The 16,483-nt window shown below is 56.2% G+C and overlaps 1 protein-coding gene across 2 annotated transcripts in view; it reads left to right on the forward strand.

The window, feature by feature from the left end:
• Positions 1–16,463, forward strand: part of SEMA4G (semaphorin 4G) — a 29,200-nt gene extending 12,737 nt beyond the window's left edge. Inside the window, exons 2-15 of one of the 2 annotated variants that reach the window (XM_066323674.1) lie at positions 7,737–7,965; positions 9,120–9,268; positions 9,828–9,890; positions 9,973–10,071; positions 11,231–11,324; positions 11,555–11,668; positions 11,873–12,039; positions 12,188–12,357; positions 12,521–12,665; positions 12,742–12,964; positions 13,050–13,165; positions 13,491–13,642; positions 13,849–13,910; positions 13,992–16,463. In XM_066323674.1, coding sequence (XP_066179771.1) covers positions 7,851–7,965; positions 9,120–9,268; positions 9,828–9,890; positions 9,973–10,071; positions 11,231–11,324; positions 11,555–11,668; positions 11,873–12,039; positions 12,188–12,357; positions 12,521–12,665; positions 12,742–12,964; positions 13,050–13,165; positions 13,491–13,642; positions 13,849–13,910; positions 13,992–14,848 — 2,526 coding nt within the window. In that variant the 5' untranslated portion in view covers positions 7,737–7,850 and the 3' untranslated portion in view covers positions 14,849–16,463. The remainder of the gene's footprint in view (positions 1–7,736; positions 7,966–9,119; positions 9,269–9,827; positions 9,891–9,972; positions 10,072–11,230; positions 11,325–11,554; positions 11,669–11,872; positions 12,040–12,187; positions 12,358–12,520; positions 12,666–12,741; positions 12,965–13,049; positions 13,166–13,490; positions 13,643–13,848; positions 13,911–13,991) is intronic. The other variant, XM_066323675.1, reaches the window with a different exon arrangement.
• Positions 16,464–16,483: the final 20 nt, after the last annotated feature.

Below are 16,483 nucleotides of genomic sequence, written 5' to 3' on the forward strand. Positions count from 1 at the left end.
GAGCTCCCTGTCTGGCTGGTGTTTTAGGAGGAAACCCTGCTATCTCCATTCCTCCCTGGCTGGCTGTGCCACCAGCTCCTCGTGATTTACAAGCATGAGGGCTCTGCCACAGCAAGGTCATCACCAAAGCCACCCCTTCCTTCTTCCTGGGCCCTGAGCTCTGCTGTTCAGAGATGAAGGAAGCCGAGGGTTACGAGGCACCAGGTTACTGAGCAGTGTGGGGGCCAGGATGCAGCTTTGTGATTCAGGGTGTGTTCTGGGTTCTGCTTTTCTTGTCGTTTAAAAGATCTCTCCAGGTAGAATCCCACCTCTGTTACCTGATGGAGGGTGACTGTTTGCCTGTTGCAAAGCCCAGCCCATGTAAATAATGTGGGGATCTGATTTTGGGGCAGCAAAGCTGGTGGTATGTAAACAACTGTGGGAAAGGCCAGATGTTACTGCTTTGTGCTGTGCTGTTTTGAATGCAAAGTGGAATATCAAAATCGGGTTTAACCCCAAACTGAAGCTTTGTTGCAGGGAAAGCAAAGGAAAAAGAAGATACTGTTGAAACTGAAAACCCTAAAACTGCTCCCGTCATCTGTTTTTGCTGGACTTTGGAAAAGAAAACAGTTTATCTTTGGAATAAATAAAAAGGAAAGGAACAGGCTTGCAGCAGAAAGCCCCATGTTCACTGCAGGCAAGTTGGGTTTTGCTCCACCTCTTGCCCCTGCTTCCAAGGGGACTCTGTGATTTCTGAGCCTGTTTCCCCTTGGGAAAGCCCCGCACCTTCCTGACGGTGGGAACCCCAGGCATTGCCAAGAAACATCTTTGAAACCCAACCTGGCTTTGGAAACTAACTGGAAGACAAACCGGCTCTAAACAAACACCCAAGTTAATTCCATGTCTTGCATTGTATGAGCCCAGTGAAATGAAACACAGTGCAGCCGCAGGGACGGGCTAATGGATTCAGATGCTTTAAAAAGCCCTGAAATCTGCTGGCTTTGAGATGTCCTTTAACATTTAGGGTTGGGTTTTTTTTCTTGTTTCTTTCTAATTGTTCCTGGGAATTTAATTTTACAAATATTTTGCTGCTTCTGCTGAGGAGACAATGTGCTTCAGCCACAAAGCCTTTGAAGGCTGAATTGCAGATCACATCCAGGGCTGAGCCACTTGGATGCAGACGCCCCCTTGCTGGGAGAATTTGCTGTGATGTGGAGGGCTTCTGTCTGCTCGTTTGTCCAGGCTGCCGAGGGGCTGCCGGCCAGCCGTGAGGCTTGTCACGCTGCAAATGAAAAAAGGATGGAACATGTTGGGGATTGGAGGTGATGTTACTAGCACCAAGCTTGCCCCTTCCTAGCGATGGAGGAGGTGGGAGCCCCAGAGATCTGCATCCCGTATCCCAGAGCTCAATGGCTGCACTCTGCCTCCCCCGTGTCCTGGATTGGAGGTGTGTCTGTGGCCGAAGTCAGAGCGAGGCCACCAAGTCTCGGCACCATCCGGTTTCACTTCCCGGTTGTTGCACGACTCCCGGCTGTACACTCAGGTGCTCCCAGGCTGTGGGGTCAACCCAGGGCTGCTGCTGTGGTATTTCCAAAGGGGAGATGTGTGCTGTGTGAGAGGGTTAGAACTGTAGGGACTGTGTCCTCACTGCTGTCCTGTGAGGGCTAATGGCCTCTAGCACGTGAGGAATTGTTCCTGTCAGGGGAGTTTTGCGGCTCTGTCCAGGGGCTCTGGATCTGGGCTGCCTGTGGCATCCCTTGGTGCTCTTGGTCCAACCTCTGGCTGCAAGGGTTTGCCCTTCAGCCTTTGCTCCCTGCACCCTTCCAGGCCATCTCCTGGCCATGCCTCTGGATCCAGGCAAGGAGCTGTTTCAATTAACAGACGGTGTTGGTGGGTTTTCCATTAGGGTGGGCAGTGGAGAAGTGATCTGTTCTGCTGTCCCAGGCACTGTGCTCTTGCTGTCTGCTTGTGTCGTGTCAGGACCAGCTGGAGCAGAGCTGCCCCTGTGCCTGGCAGCCATGGCACAGGGCAGAGCAGCTTTCCTTATTTTCTCCGTCAGAATTTTTTGGGTGGGTTTGGAGGAGAATGGCTGGAGACCCCTCATGGGGACCTGACACGGAGCTCTGTTGCTGTCTGGCAGCCCCTTTGAACCTCCTGCTCCACATAAGATCCGACCTGATGGAGGAGAGGAACGAGTTCTTGTGAGATTAGTGAAAACCGGGAGCTAGTGAGAAGCTAACACACCCCGATCCCTGCAGCCGTGCAGGGGGGACATCATGTATCCCTGTCCCTAGTGGGGTGGGCAACATCCCCCACGGGAGTGCAGCAGGGGGATGGTGATTAAAATGTGGTGCTGGGGGGGCAAATCTGTTGGAAACTGGGCTGTTGTTAGTTTTGTTGCTGACTGCCCAGCTTGTCCTTCCAGGGATGTTTGGCTCCCTCCAGCACTGGTTCCCCTTAAACCGGCCCACATCCCTGACTGTCCCTACTTGCTCTCCCATCCATCACTTTGCTACTTCACATGTCTCCTCCCTGCCGTGACATTTCTGGGGTCAGAGGTGGATGCTCTCCTCTGCTGGATGTGCTGGGCTCTGCTGGTGGCTGGTGGGGACTGTGCTGTGGGAATTCAGAGCCTGTTCCCATGGCCTGCAGGAGCGTGCCCCCCGCCTGCCTGGCTCCATGATGGCTGGGCTCTGCGTGGGGGCTTTGCGTCGGGAGCAGGGAAGTATACTCTGTGAGAGGAGCTGATGTTGCAGCTCTTCCTCCTCTTCTCAGTGCCCAAATCCCAAATTTGGGTAAAGGAGAAGTACATCTGCTTCCTGAATGGCAGAAGCTCTAGTGTGTGTCTGCTGAAGCACCTCAGGGTCAAGCATGGTTTTGTTTAAATAAAGCAACTAAAATAAACCCAGGGAGGGGCTCCCAGGAGGTCACTGTGCTCCTCTCCCTGACCCAGCACGGGTCCCCTCTTCCTGGAGGGCATTTGGCAAGTTTGCATTCTTTTCTCTTGTGTTGTTGACAAAAATTCTGTCTGGTTGAGAAATATGTGTGCAGCAGCGCCAGCCCAGTCCCACGGGTCAAATCCTGTCCCTGCAAATCTGTGCCGGGAACAGTGTTTTTTTTTGGGGGGTGGCCTTTGGGGGTGCTGCCACAGGGGACCTATATACTTGGAGGGCACAAGGCCAGAAGCAAACTCCTCCAACAAATGGACAGATGGACACTATGGGCTTGGGGTGGATCTGATGTTTTATCATTTGCTGGTTGGGCTCTGCAGCAGAAGCCAAGTGCTGGAAGTTCGTCAAGGACTGAATTAAAGTTGCCTGGCAACCTCCATCCCGGCTCCTCTTCCCACATCTCGCAGGATTTCCCACCCAAGGTCTGCCGCCTCCAGGGAAGGGGGCCCAAAATGCACTGCGCTGGCATCAGGCTGGGGCCAGGCCTGTCTCCCATCCCTGGATGGCTCCTTTCCCATAACTTACTGGCTGTTCCCACGCCTGGGAGCCTCTCCCCACCTCATCCCCTGGGGCAGGTGCCTTTCCCCCAGCCTGTGCCTAGAACGGGTTGAGCTGTTTCAGCTGAACCTGAAGGCAACTTGAGTGGGTCTCCTGGAGGGTAGAACATGGGAATGTGAGTGGCTGCAGGGGGGTGTGCCAGGCTTGGCCCCAGTGAGTAGAGTGGAATTGGTTGCATGGGGTTTGGAGTGCCCAGGCTGGGCTGCCATAAAAAAGCAAAGTGCAGTTGGTGTCTTCTGGTGCAGTCCCTGATGGGGATTCTGTTAAGGCTGTTTTGCAGCTCCATAACCCAGAGAAGACCCACTGGAAATCCGTGTCTCCCACTGGGAAACTGGCAGTGCTTGCTTGTAGTAGTCTGTGATCCGAAGGGGAACAGCCCATGAGAGAAGGGGAATGTCCAGCCACTCCAGGGGCCTGCTTGGGCTTTACTAGATCTTGTTGGAACGGCTACAAGCTGCCTAGGAAGGGGTGGGATGGGGAAGTGTCTTATCCCACTCTGCAAATCTGTCCTGCCATGCAGAATGGATGCTGAGGGTAAGCTGGAGATGTGCTGCTCCCACTCACCACTTCCATTCTTTCTCCTGAGTTTGAAATTAAAAAGCCGGCGTAATTTTTAGCTGTGCTGATGAGGAAACATCCACTGGGGGCCTGTGAGACCCTGTCTGTGGTCTCTCCAAGTTTGCCAGCCCCACAGACAGCGCAGCTTCCCTGCACTGCAGCTTGCAAACAGCTTGTGCTCCCAGGTTTTGCTGCCTTGTGACTTTAACGACCATGGGGCCATGGAAAGGGCTCCTGTGTCCACAGAATGTCCTGCTGCAGTGGCTGTTGAGGTGTGTGGCAGCTTTGGCTCCTTTCTTTGGCCAGATCCAGGTTGTTGAGGCTGTGAAATTCACTCATCAAAAGGCTTTTTCCTCCTCCAGAGACGCTGGCCATGGGGATTTTAAGGAGGTGCCAACTGGGCCAGCTCATTTGGGTGTGCTGTGCTGGCTGGCTGCTGGTGGGAGGCTGAGGCCGGGACAGTCATGCTCACACAGCTTCCGCCGTGACCCAGTAAACCCAGTCAGACCTGACCAGGGCTCGCTCTGCTGTGGCTCACCCACGTCTGCAGGCCTCTGCTGCCCCACTCCTTTTCTCCTTCCCCAGGGACCAGCAAACACATCCCACTGGTGAGAGACAGTACCTGGGTCAGGCTCCATGCTGGGAGCTGTGGCTGAAGCACGTAGGAGCACTGATAACCAGTGGTAGGAGGGTGGACTTTTGCCTGTGTGGATATTAAACATTATGAGTAGAGCAGCTGGTTCCTGACTTTGCTGCTCTCAGGGTGTCCGTCAGCCCTGTGGCTGGGTCCTGCATCCACCATCTGCTCCTTCAGCGTTGCCGGCCAGCGTGGGAGCTGAGACTGGACTATCAGGTCCTATGTCGGACCCCTCTGCGCTGGGAAGTAGGTGAGGTGCCAAAGGACTTGGGAGCTCGCTTCTTGGGATGGGGTGGGCTTTTCTGGGCAGTTTTTCTCTTGAGCTCTTAGTTTTATTGGTGCTACTGCTGCTTTTCAGCCTCTTCCTCTCCCCTTTTTGTTTTCCTCTCCTAGAGAAAACTCTGCAGCATTTTCATTCCCAGCTTTTTATCATTTCTTGTTGAAGTGCTGGACTTGTGTAATCCATCTGCCCCCAGCCATAGTGGTGGGTCCCACAGAACAAGACCTCCTCTGCTTCTTGCCTGAGCCCTCAGCTTCACCTGAGCTTAGAACTTGCACTCTGACAAGGGGGAAGTGATGGGTTTGGGGGTGTTTGGTGCGGCTGCAGACTGGGGTATTGACCTGAGGGGAGCCAAGGATTGTTTCAGTTCCTTCTTGCTTTTTCTCCCCCACTCTAGGTATGAAAAATAAAAACTAGAAAATAAAAAAATAAGGAAGCTTGGAACAGCCCTGATCTTTGAGTAAAATATTAACTGGCTCTTACAGCGTAACTGATTAAACGTTCTTTAGGACAAAGTTACATCTGATCTCGGGCAAAGGAGCCTTTGAAAATGGGTGTTACTGCTTCCCTGGAAAAAGCAGAAGAGCCCAGCCCTGACAGCATGGGAGGCTGCTCCCCCCTGCCCAGCCAAGAACCCTGCACAGCCTCCCAGTTCAATCTATTTTTGTTTTCCCCCTGCAGAAGCTCGGTGTGTGTGATTAAATAGCTGGGGCTGGCTCGCAGCATCGCGCCAGTGCTGTGACAAACACCATCCCTGCAGCCCTGCCCGGCTCCGGTCCCTAGCACATCAGGAGCCAAGCAGCAGGCAAAGTTCAGGACTTGTTTGTGCAGGGGAGATAAGGTGAGGACGCCCAGCAGCATGCAGGGCTGTTACTCATTTATGAGAGATCATTGTTTGCCTTGTCATAAGGAGGTTTCTCCTCCACTTTGCTTTCACATCCCAGGTGCAGCAGCTCTTGTGTCTCGTGCATGATTCCAGACTCATGTCCCCATGTGGAGGCTTGCAGAAGGGTCCCTGTAACTTTCAGAGTGGCCCTGGTCCCACTGGTGGGGTGGAGAGCTGTCAGCATAGGGGCTGGCCATGGTGCTTTGGTGCTCCAGGTGTGACCCCATCACTTTGCCCAAAGCTTGGTGGGCTTGGCTCGTGCTAGGCATGGTGCCACCAAAGCAAATTCTTTCTTCTTGATGTCCATCTGCACTCACCTGCCTTGTATTGCTGTGCTGTCATTCATGGGCAGACCCTCTGTCTGTACAGGGCTTTTCCTGGAAACAGGAGTAACATGGAGTGAGCCTGCTCTGGGATCTGCTCCCTGAGGAGCTTAGCCCTGCATGCAGCAGCCTGCCTGCACCCAGGGTTAGATGCTCTTGGGTGCTCTGTGCTGGTCTGGAGCCTGGAGGACAGTGGAGCAGAGGGGAGAAACGTTTCCCATCTGCCTCATTCCTGGAATGCTCTGGGACAGCAGTCAGTGCAGGTGGGAGGTTTGTGTCTGAAAGCCCTTAAAGGAACCAGCACTTTGATGCAAGCTTCAGCATTGTGGCTGATTCCACATCCAGTCCCCCACTTCTCCTTTTCAGCCTCAAAGCTCTTTTTACTTTGGTTTTATCTCCCCTCTTCCTGGAACTCATTGCTTCAGGGAAATTGTCTGCAGTGAGCGTGTTTGAGCAGCTTCTCTACAGGGTCAGGTATTTGTTTTTACATATATATGTGTGTGTGGATGTATATATATATTTCTATAAACCTGGAAGCAAATACATAGGTGCTGGTTACTTACAGGGTGCTCTCTGGCTCAGAGATACCCAGTCATCTTTTTCCTCCTTAATGCCTGCAAGAAGAGCTAGCGGCTTTGCTCAGTGCAACCTAGAGAGGTGGGGGTTATTTGTGAGGGATTGAATGCATGACAGTAGATGTGGAGCTTCAAGGCAACTTGGGATGAAAGAGAAACTGAAATCTGGTGGAAAAACACTGGGGGGAAAGATTGTTTCCACTTGCAAAGACTTGCCGAAGATTCCAAGCAGTTCTTGTATGGATTTTCCTTCACCTTACGTCCCTGTGTGTCTGAAGCATCCTTCCCAATGCCTCAGTCCTCCGGAGTCTCATCATTTCAGGGGGGCAAAACTAGGAGCAAGTATCTTGCACAGCAGGACATGGTCAGCTGGGCTTTTGGGAAGGAGACCCTGGGCTCCCCAGGACCCTCACTGTTGCCATTCCTGCTTCAGCCACTCTGGGGAGTGAGTCTTGGGGTGCCCCAATGTGCCAAGAGACTCACAGAGGGGCTTGGTCCTGAGCCCCTTTCTCTGCTTTTGAGGGAAAGATGTGTCTGCTTTTTGGGTGTGAAATGCAGGGAGAGACCAGCTGGCTCTGCTGAAACATACCCTTCAGTCAGGAGGATCTGCTGGAGTAAAAGGTTGGGAGTGAATGAGGGATGAACCCAGAGAAGACTTGGAGGAAAATGTACCTCCAAGCAGCTGACCTGAGTGCTCAGCAATCAACTCCCTGCTGTGACAGAATGGTTGCTGACCCAGGGGGATGCTGTAGAAGGTCACTGTGCTCAAACTTCCCTCCATGTTCCGTGATGGCTGCAGGCTCCATGCCTTGTGCTATGTCTTAGTTTCCCCTTTAGCAATCGAGGGTTTGTTTTTGCCTGAAGCCATCCCTGGTCTGAGGCTGTGCCGGGTCAAGCATCCATGCGTGTATGCAGCTGGCTCCTTCCCAAGCCTTGCTTGCGAGCTGCTGGGACATCCGGAGTGTCTGACCCAGTGCTCTGTGTTTCAGCAGGGTTTGGTGGCCAGCCCTGTTCCAGAGAGCTGGAGAGCCCGTGCCGAGGATCGGCTGTGCCGGCCCGGTGGCAGCGGCTGAGGCGGCTGCCCTTGCCGAGAGAGCAGGAAGATGAGCAGAGGTCCGGCACATCTCCTGACAACTCTCTTCATGGCAGCGGCAGCCATGGGCTACCATCGTGCCACCGACCTGGATGCCACCCCCAGGACAACAGTCAGCTTTGATGGTAAGGGGGTGTGGGTCCTGGTGGTGGCAGTGAGGGATTTTGCTGGCAATGGCCTTGGTGCATTGTGACTTCATCTAGTCTTTGCTGCCCCCTTGGAGCAGAGCAATCACAGTGGGAGGGCAGCTACATGGGGGCCTCTGATCCCCTGGGCTCCAGAAATCTGAGCCCACATGGCTGTCTGGTACTGGGTGCCCCAAAGAAGTGACCGTGGCAAAATCATGTCCCCAAAAGCCAGAGGGGGACAAGCATGTACAGGGAACCAGGCCTGACCAACGTCTGGTCCTGCCCAGAAGCCCTTGGAGGGTGTCCTGTGCTGGGCATTGCACCTGGGCTGGGATCTCATGGCCCAAATAATCAGCAAGAAACTCTCTTCCATGATTTTCTCTAATTGCCACTGGGCTCTTGACCTCCAACCTCTGTGGTGTCAATGAGCCCAGCAGTGTCATCGGCCCTTGGGGATCCCCATGGCATCACTGACCTCATTAGTGAGGCTCAGCTCAGCAGTCGATGGTGGGAGAGTTTCATTAGCAGCTAGGGTGCCCTTTTCTCTCCAGGCAATGACTCTTTTATTGGGAAAGGCAGGGAATCATTCCTTTTCCAGCTGTCTACAGGGTCCCAAGCCTCATAGAATTTTCGCTTCCTGCTAGTCCTTCTGGCCAGGGCTGAGTCCTACCTCACACTTCTCAGCACCCCAAACCAGATTGTTTCATTGGCTTGGTGGGCAGGAGCACACAGCGTCACTGCAGAATCACTCCCCTTGTATGACAGTTTTGGTTCAGGCTTTTTTATCCTTCCCTTTGGGCTGTTGGGCTCAGTTCAGAGCCAGGGTCACTGCTGGCATGTTTCAGCTTTCTTCAGCAGTTTCCCAAACAACATGGCAGGTCTGTGGCCAGCACAGACATTGCAGCTCCCACCCCTGAGCTGTGCTTTAATTAGTGGAGAGAAATTTCCCCTGTGAGCCTGAGCCCAATTAGTCCTTTTTACCAAACCTCCTCCTCTCCTTTCCTCCTGCTGTAACTGCTGTCACCCAGCACTGTCTGCCTGATAACCTCAGTGCTATCCCACCCACTTCCAGCTCCATTCTCTTGTCTCTTCCCAGTGGCTCGCGCTGTGCCTGCCCCGGGGTCCCCCTCAGCCCCCTGTTCCCTTTGCAGAGCTGTCAGGAGTCCGGCGCTTCAAGGCGCACACCCTCAACTACAGCACGCTGCTGCTGGAGGACGACCGGGGCATCCTCTACGTGGGCGCCAGGGGAGCCATCTTCGCCCTCAACTCCAGTGACGTGGCTGACGGCTCCCACCACACGGTGAGCCTGGCCTCTGCCCGCTGCCAGCTGGTTGTCCTCTCCTGTCCCACACTGCCCAATGCTCATCCAAACCATGGCCACTCTATCCCTGCTCAACCTGCCCCTTGCCGTCTCAGTTCTTGCCTGGAGGTGATGCCTCCAAGTCTGTCCCCAGGTCCCCTGTGGACACCTGGTTCTTCTCTCCAGCCAGACAGCATGGGGACAGTGGTGGGAGACATCCCCAAGCTCAGAGCTGCCTGCTTCAGGGACTCCCCAGCAGAATGAGGGGCAGGGAGGGAATCACATTCTTTTGCTCCCCCAGGAAAGGATATCCCAAAATCCTCCAGACTCCTGCAGTGCTCTGGGATGTCTGCCCACTGGTTGGAGTGTGGGACCACTTTTGCCCCAGGCTGGTGGGATGTGTGCAGGGTGTCATCTTGTGCTCTGAGCAACCATCCCTCCCTAAATAAATAAGGATTTTATCATCTCTGATGGCTCTGATGAAAACTGGAGCTTGCAGTGACAGGGGGACCATGCAGCGATGGGGGTCATGCAGTAGCAGTCTCTCTTCCCCTTGCAGATCCACTGGGAAGCCTCCCCAGAGAAGCAGATGGACTGCCTGCAGAAGGGCAAAAACAACAAGGTAGAGCCGCTGGGTGGGTGCCAGGGAGGGGCTGCCCCCTCTTTTCCCATCTTGTAACACTTGTAACACTTGCCCTCGGCAGACCGAGTGCTTCAACCACGTGCGATTCCTGCAGCGGCTGAACAGCACTCACCTCTACGCCTGTGGGACCTACGCCTTCCACCCGCTCTGTGCCGCCATCGTGAGTACAGCTCGCCCACAGCTGCCATCTGTCCCCTGCCACTCCGTCACCCCGGAGAGGTGCAGCCCCTGTCCTCTCCCACCATCTCAACCCACAGCTCCACTCCCTTTCTACAGCAGTCCCTGCCCCTCCCTGGCTCACAGTGGGGGTGAGTGACTCCCAGGTAGGGGTGAGTAGGTTTGAGGACGTGGCCACCATGATGCAGATGCCATAAGTCTCCACCCTATGACTGGGGTTGGACTCTGACCCCAAGTGAGAGTGCTGGGGATCGATCAGTGCCGTGGGGGACATATGTGGGCTCAGCAGGATGGGATGCACGAGCCTGGACTTGGTCTCCTGTGCCTGTTGTTGCAGAATCCCCTCCCAGAGGAGAGGCTGCAGTGACTGACAGCAGGTGGTATGCATGCCCACAGAAGGGTGACAGGGGCAGGACTGACTCAGCACCCCCCTCCCCAGGAATTTCCTGTGCCAGTATGAGAGTCCCCACATGGCTGTGACTCATGGCAGTGTCCAAGAGCAGTCTTGTTTTACTGGCAGTGGGACTTTGACCCTCTTTCAGTAGCTCATTGAGTCAGTGGAAACTCAATTGCCATTTGCCGACCTCCCTTCCTAAGCTGGAGGGCAAAGGGGCCCAGGGACCATGTCTGCAGTGTGGCCAGGGAGCCCTGGAGAGGCTGTGCCTGTTCCCATGGCTGTGCTGCTGGTCCGGTTTGGCCATTGCACACACTGGAAATTGGGCCGAGCAGCTGCCAAGCTGGAAAGGCCCCATCATTATTTTACATGCTTTGAACTGCAAACCCCAAAGAAAGTAACTCCTGCCATGACATGGATGGCATCTAGGGGGACCCCAGGCTGGCTGAGCAATGTCTGCCAACCAGGCACTGCCTGGGAATATTGGCTGCACTTTTGGCTCCTGCCCAGTGCCCGTGCAATGCCCAGCTGGGCTCCCCTTCCTCCCAGAGCCCTCTACCCACTCGTGGCTGGGGGACGTGGCTAGTTGTCCAGCTAGAGGGTGCCAGGGGGCTTTGTCTTACTTGGACAAGGGCATGGCTGTGGGCATCACTCTGTCCCTGCTAGCAGCCTCTGCAGAGAGCCTGAGGCTGGCAGGTGAGGTGGGTCTGTCCTCTCCTGTCTAAGCTGATTTCCTGTCCCTCTCAAGGATGCCAACAGGTTCGTGTTGCCATCTCACTTTGAGGAAGGCAAGGAGAAGTGCCCTTATGACCCTGCCCGTGGATACACTGGCCTCATTGTGGGTAAGCAGCACCTTTCCAGGGCTGGTGGGGACATGTGGGATGCCACTGACCGTGGTCCCATTCCCACCCCTCCAGGGAGTGCCAGCTGGGTGGGTTCCATGTGCAGAGGCCTTAGCAAATCAGGACTTGGTCTTCCCCCCACTCATCTGCCTGGGGCATGGGGATGCTGGCGGCCTGTGAGGTTGTCCTCAGGCTGCAGGGCCATGCTGATGGGCACCTGCCCTGCACAGATGGAGGCTTGTACACAGCAACACGCTATGAGTTTCGGAGCCTCCCTGACATTCGGAGGAACCTGCACCAGCGGCCACTGAAAACGGAGGAGTCCCCGCTGCACTGGCTGAATGGTGAGATGTCCCTGTCCCCCCCCCCCCCCCATCTTCTGGCTGGCATCATGGGCTGTGGGACACTGCATTGCCCTGGGGAATCTGGAGCAGACATGGAGGGTGGCTCTGGAGTCCTGTGTGGTTTGCTATGAGAAGGAACTGAGGCAGGGAGGGATTCCCCATTCTATTGGTCTCCAATCGCCACCTCTTCCTCCGTGTCCCCAGATGCTGAGTTTGTGACCTCTGTGCTGGTCCGGGAGAGCAAGGACAGCCCTGTGGGTGATGATGACAAAATCTACTACTTCTTCATGGAGCGGGCAGGAGAGGAGACCACATCCTTCTTTGACAAGAGTCAGGTGGCCCGAGTGGCCCGGGTGGCCCGTGTCTGCAAGGTAGGCGTGTCCCCAGCCACAGAGGGCCAAGCACTGCTCCTGTTGGTGCAGGGGCAGCATGCCTCCGCCTGTGGGAAGACTGAGGCGCAGGCAGAGGGGAATGAACACCCGTCCAGCCTGTGCAGAAGTGCTCTCTGCACCCTCCCAGAGCGATGTGGGGGGGAAGAAGATTCTGCAGCGCAAGTGGACGTCCTTCATGAAGGCGCGCCTGGTCTGCTACATCCCCTACTATGAGGTGCTGCGCAGCGTCTGCAGCCTGGATGGGGGTGGCTGGGCCAGCACTGTCTTCTATGCCACCTTCACACTCTCAGCACAGTGGTGAGTGGGGCAGCAGCCAATATGACTGGGGCTAAAAGCCTGCAGCACTAGGGGACCTAGAGATGCTCAAGGGGATGTGCAGGCAGGTGCTGAGCACCTGAGGGTGCATTGGCTGGGAGCACCCACGTATCTGCCCAGGCTTAGATGAGGGTCTGCTCCTCAGGAGGACCATGGAGGCCTCGGCCGTGTGCCGCTACAACATCTCAGCTGTGCAGCATGCCTTCGAGGGCCCCTACATGGAGTACCAGGACTGGGCTCGCAAATGGTCCCGCTACGACGGTGCAGTGCCTGAGCCCCGGCCCGGCTCTGTGAGTGCCTAGGAGTGCAGAGCAGGGGGGCATGGGGCAGCCACCTTCCTCTCTGACCCCTGTTTCCCCTGGGCAGTGCATCACGGACCACTCCCGCAGGAAGGGCTACAACTCCTCACAGGACCTGCCTAACAGTGTCCTGGACTTCGTCAAGCTGCACCCGCTCATGTTTGAGGAGGTGAAGCCAGCCGGTGGGGAGCCGCTCCTGGTGAAGAAGAACGTGGCGTACAGCCAGCTGGCTGTGGACAGGGTGCAGGCTCTGGATGGCCGCTCCTATGATGTGCTCTTCATGGGAACAGGTGAGTGTGAGATGAGTTTGACAGGCCTCTGCTGGGCAAAGGGCACACCTCACATTCCCTCCTGAATCCCTGCTCTGCTCTCCAGGGCATGGCTGGATCCACAAGGCTGTGGTGGTGAACTCAGGCATCCACATTGTGGAGGAGGTGCAGGTGTTCAGGGACCTGCAGCCTGTGGAGAGCCTGGTGATCTCCCACATCAAGGTGAGGGGTGGAACAAGTAGGGGGACACCACACACAGCGCATGCTTGTGCTGTGAAGCTGCCATTGTGCTGTTTGGAGGGTTGGGGGGATATGACTCCTGGGTCACCCCAGCTCAGGGTGTGAGCTGGAGCCCAGGAGGGTAGACTGGGGTAAAGGACCAGCCTGGCCATCAGCATTGACTGGGACCTGAGGGCCCCTCTCATGCACACCCATGAAAGGAGAGCTGTGGTGTGAGGCTGGGGGCAGATCTCTGGGGACCATAGGGCACTCCACAGCACAGCAGCACCATGTCAGATTCATACTGACCCAGCCCTTTGCCCCTCAGAGGACCCTGTATGTGGGGGCAGCCAGTGGGATCGTGCAGGTACCCCTGGCCTCCTGTGCCAGGTACACCTCCTGCTATGACTGCATCCTCGCCCGGGACCCCTACTGTGCCTGGGATGGCAGGGAATGCCGCACCATCACCACCACAGACAGGTAAGGATGGGTTGCCCGTCCCTAGACAGGTCCCCATGAACCTTCCACTTGCCCCATCCCATGCTGTTTCACGTCACTCCGTGGTACAGTCATTCCAGAGCCAACCCCAAAGATCTGGCATCTGACAGGGGGTCTCCCGGTGGCTGTGACCCCCATACGGGTGGGCTCAGCCGAGGCTGTATAGCTGAGCCCTCTATGCCTTGCAGCACAGGGCTGGTGCAGGACATTCAAAGTGGCAACAAGGGATGTCGGAGCGGCTCAGGACGGGGTGAGTCTCTGCTGCCTCTCGGGACCATGGGGATGCTGGTGTCCAGCATCTCTTAGAATGGCTGGGAGAGGTGTAAGGCAGTGCGTGTCCCCGCAGGCTCCCTGCAGTGGAAGAACCGGACGGTGCTGCAGGGGGATGATGTGCTGCTGCCCTGTGACCAGCGCTCCAACCTGGCCCGAGCCGTGTGGCTGCTGAACAGCAGCGAAGTGTCGAGCATGGGGCAGGACCGGCTGCGTGTGGGGGTGGATGGGCTGCTGGTGACGGACACGCTGCCCCAGCACAGCGGTGACTACCGCTGCTACGGGGAGGAACAGGGTCTCCGGACACTGCTGGCTGCCTACAGCCTCACCGTGCTGCCCGAGCTGCCCCGCAGCCCTACAGCTGCCCCATCACCCCATGCCGCCAGCCAGGCGACCAACGACATGAAGGTGGCTTACATTTCCGCCATCGTCACCTTGGTGGTGCTCTGCACCGTGCTCAGCATCATCCTCCTGTACATGTCCTGCCTGGAGAAGCGCAAGGGCAAGTATGTGCTCGGGGAGCCGCGGCCAGCCAGCGTGGAGCTGCAGACTGTCTCAGCCAACTGCCTGCGCAAGGGCCACCGGGAGGAGGAGGAGGAAGAGCTCACCTACCCCGATGGCTGCCTGCGGATCATCCCTGGCGAGGCACCCACAGCTGCCACATCTCCAGTCAAGGAGCTGCCGGCTGCCGTGCCCCCACTGCCACCCCCGCTGCCAGCCGAGCTCACCAATGGTGTGGGGGCTCTGCCCAATGTCCTCCGCAAGATGAATGGCAACAGCTACATGTTGCTGCAGCAGCAGGAGGAGCCACTGGCCTCCCCACTCTACAGTGCATCCTTCACCGAGGAGCTCAGCAAAATTCTGGAGAAGCGAAAACACACACAACTGGTGGAAAAGCTGGATGAGAGCTCCGTGTAGGGGCTGGGGAGGGGGGTCCTGCCAGTGGGACCCTCCTCCCCTCCAGCCCCTTCTCCCACCCTTTGCCAGAAGTGTTACAAGACTCAGGCAAAACTACCTCCTGGATGGCAGAGCTGGGCCGTGCCCAGCTTCGGCCATTCTTTTGGCTATTCACTGACTTTTGAAACTTGCTGTACAGAAAAAAAGCAAAGGAAAAAATATCTATTTAAATTTGGAGCTCTATTTATGTATAAAAACTCACTGACGGTGGCCATGAGCTGGAGACAGGAGCTGGCACCTGGCTGAAAGTGGACATCATGGGGAGGGAGAGGTTTTGTCTGGTGATCCAGACGTGAGAGACGCTGTTGTGGATGAGCGGACTTGGCCAGCCCTGCTGGGCATCCCTTGGCACATAAGAGCTGGATAGCTGCTGAGAGGTGGGTGAAGAGCATGGAGGGGGGCTGAGGGCTGACATACTGTGCCTGTGCCTCTCACAGGATCCTCCCCCTTGTAGGGCTGGTGGTGTTTCCCCAGCTGCCAGCCCTCAGGCAGGAGAAGGGCCCTGGACACATCTCACATTGTGAAGGGTGGTCTTGGTGGCTTCCAGCCTCTGCCCGCTGTCCCACATCTGCCCCTTCAGGATTTTCTCTCTGGGAGAGGATGGTTTGGCGAGGGACGAGAGATGGGGTGAGCAGCTGACGTCATGAATACACTGGAGCAGCTGGTGAAAGGGGCATTTGCCCACTGCAAAGAGGCCACAGGTGAAATATGCGGCTGGGTGCCCTGGGGAAGTGGCACCCCCAGGGCCTCCAACATTGACAGGGCTCTGCTCCCTTTCCCCAGGGCACTGGATGCAGCAGCAGGCAGCAGGATGCACTGCAGCAGGACTGGCAGCCACCACCCTGCCCTACAGCGTGACAACGGACCAGCGCACCATCCACGTGCCCCTGATGTCTGCAGTGCCCCTGTGGCTCCAAGCACAATGTGTTTCTGCCCTCCTGTGCAGTGCTGTTGGTGAACTGGGGTTCAGACACAGCCCTGTCACCCGTGGGAAATCTCATGGGCAGGGAAACGTCCTTGCATAATGAGGAAGAACTTTGGATAAGGGCTGCCTCCCCCTGGAGCCTTCTCCTCTTCGTGGCACTTTCCAGAAGCAGCCACGGTCCCTAAATCCTCCCAACTGTTTCTGCTTCTGCCACCTCCTGGGGGAACCTGAGAGACAGGGACGAAAAAAGGATCTCATGCTGACACTGGAGAAGCTGGGGAGGAACAGACCTGCAGGGGTCCACATCCTCCCCCATGTTCCTTGCTCATACCTCCATGACCAGGACATTGCCAAGGGCTTAGCCCTGCACGGGAAACAGGAGATGGGTGACAACCCCCAGTGTTCCTCATGAGCTACAGCTCAGGCTTCCTATTCCAGGAGAGTGAGGCTTAGCAGGAAAAGGCAAGAGTTGCACACTCTGCCACCCTGCCCCAGCCCCTGTTTCTGCTGCAAGAAGGAGGTGTGAACCACTTCCAAGGACTACCCCAAGGCCCACCCCAAACCCCCCAAGGAGGAGCATTACTCTGTGTCTGGCACTCATCATGCACAGCTCCACATTCCCCCAGCAATAAAAATGGCTCTGTCTGGACATGGTGTAGCAGTGTCCCTCT

Source organism: Sylvia atricapilla, chromosome 8, assembly GCF_009819655.1.
Source record: "Sylvia atricapilla isolate bSylAtr1 chromosome 8, bSylAtr1.pri, whole genome shotgun sequence".
NCBI classification, from domain to species: Eukaryota; Metazoa; Chordata; class Aves; order Passeriformes; family Sylviidae; genus Sylvia; species Sylvia atricapilla.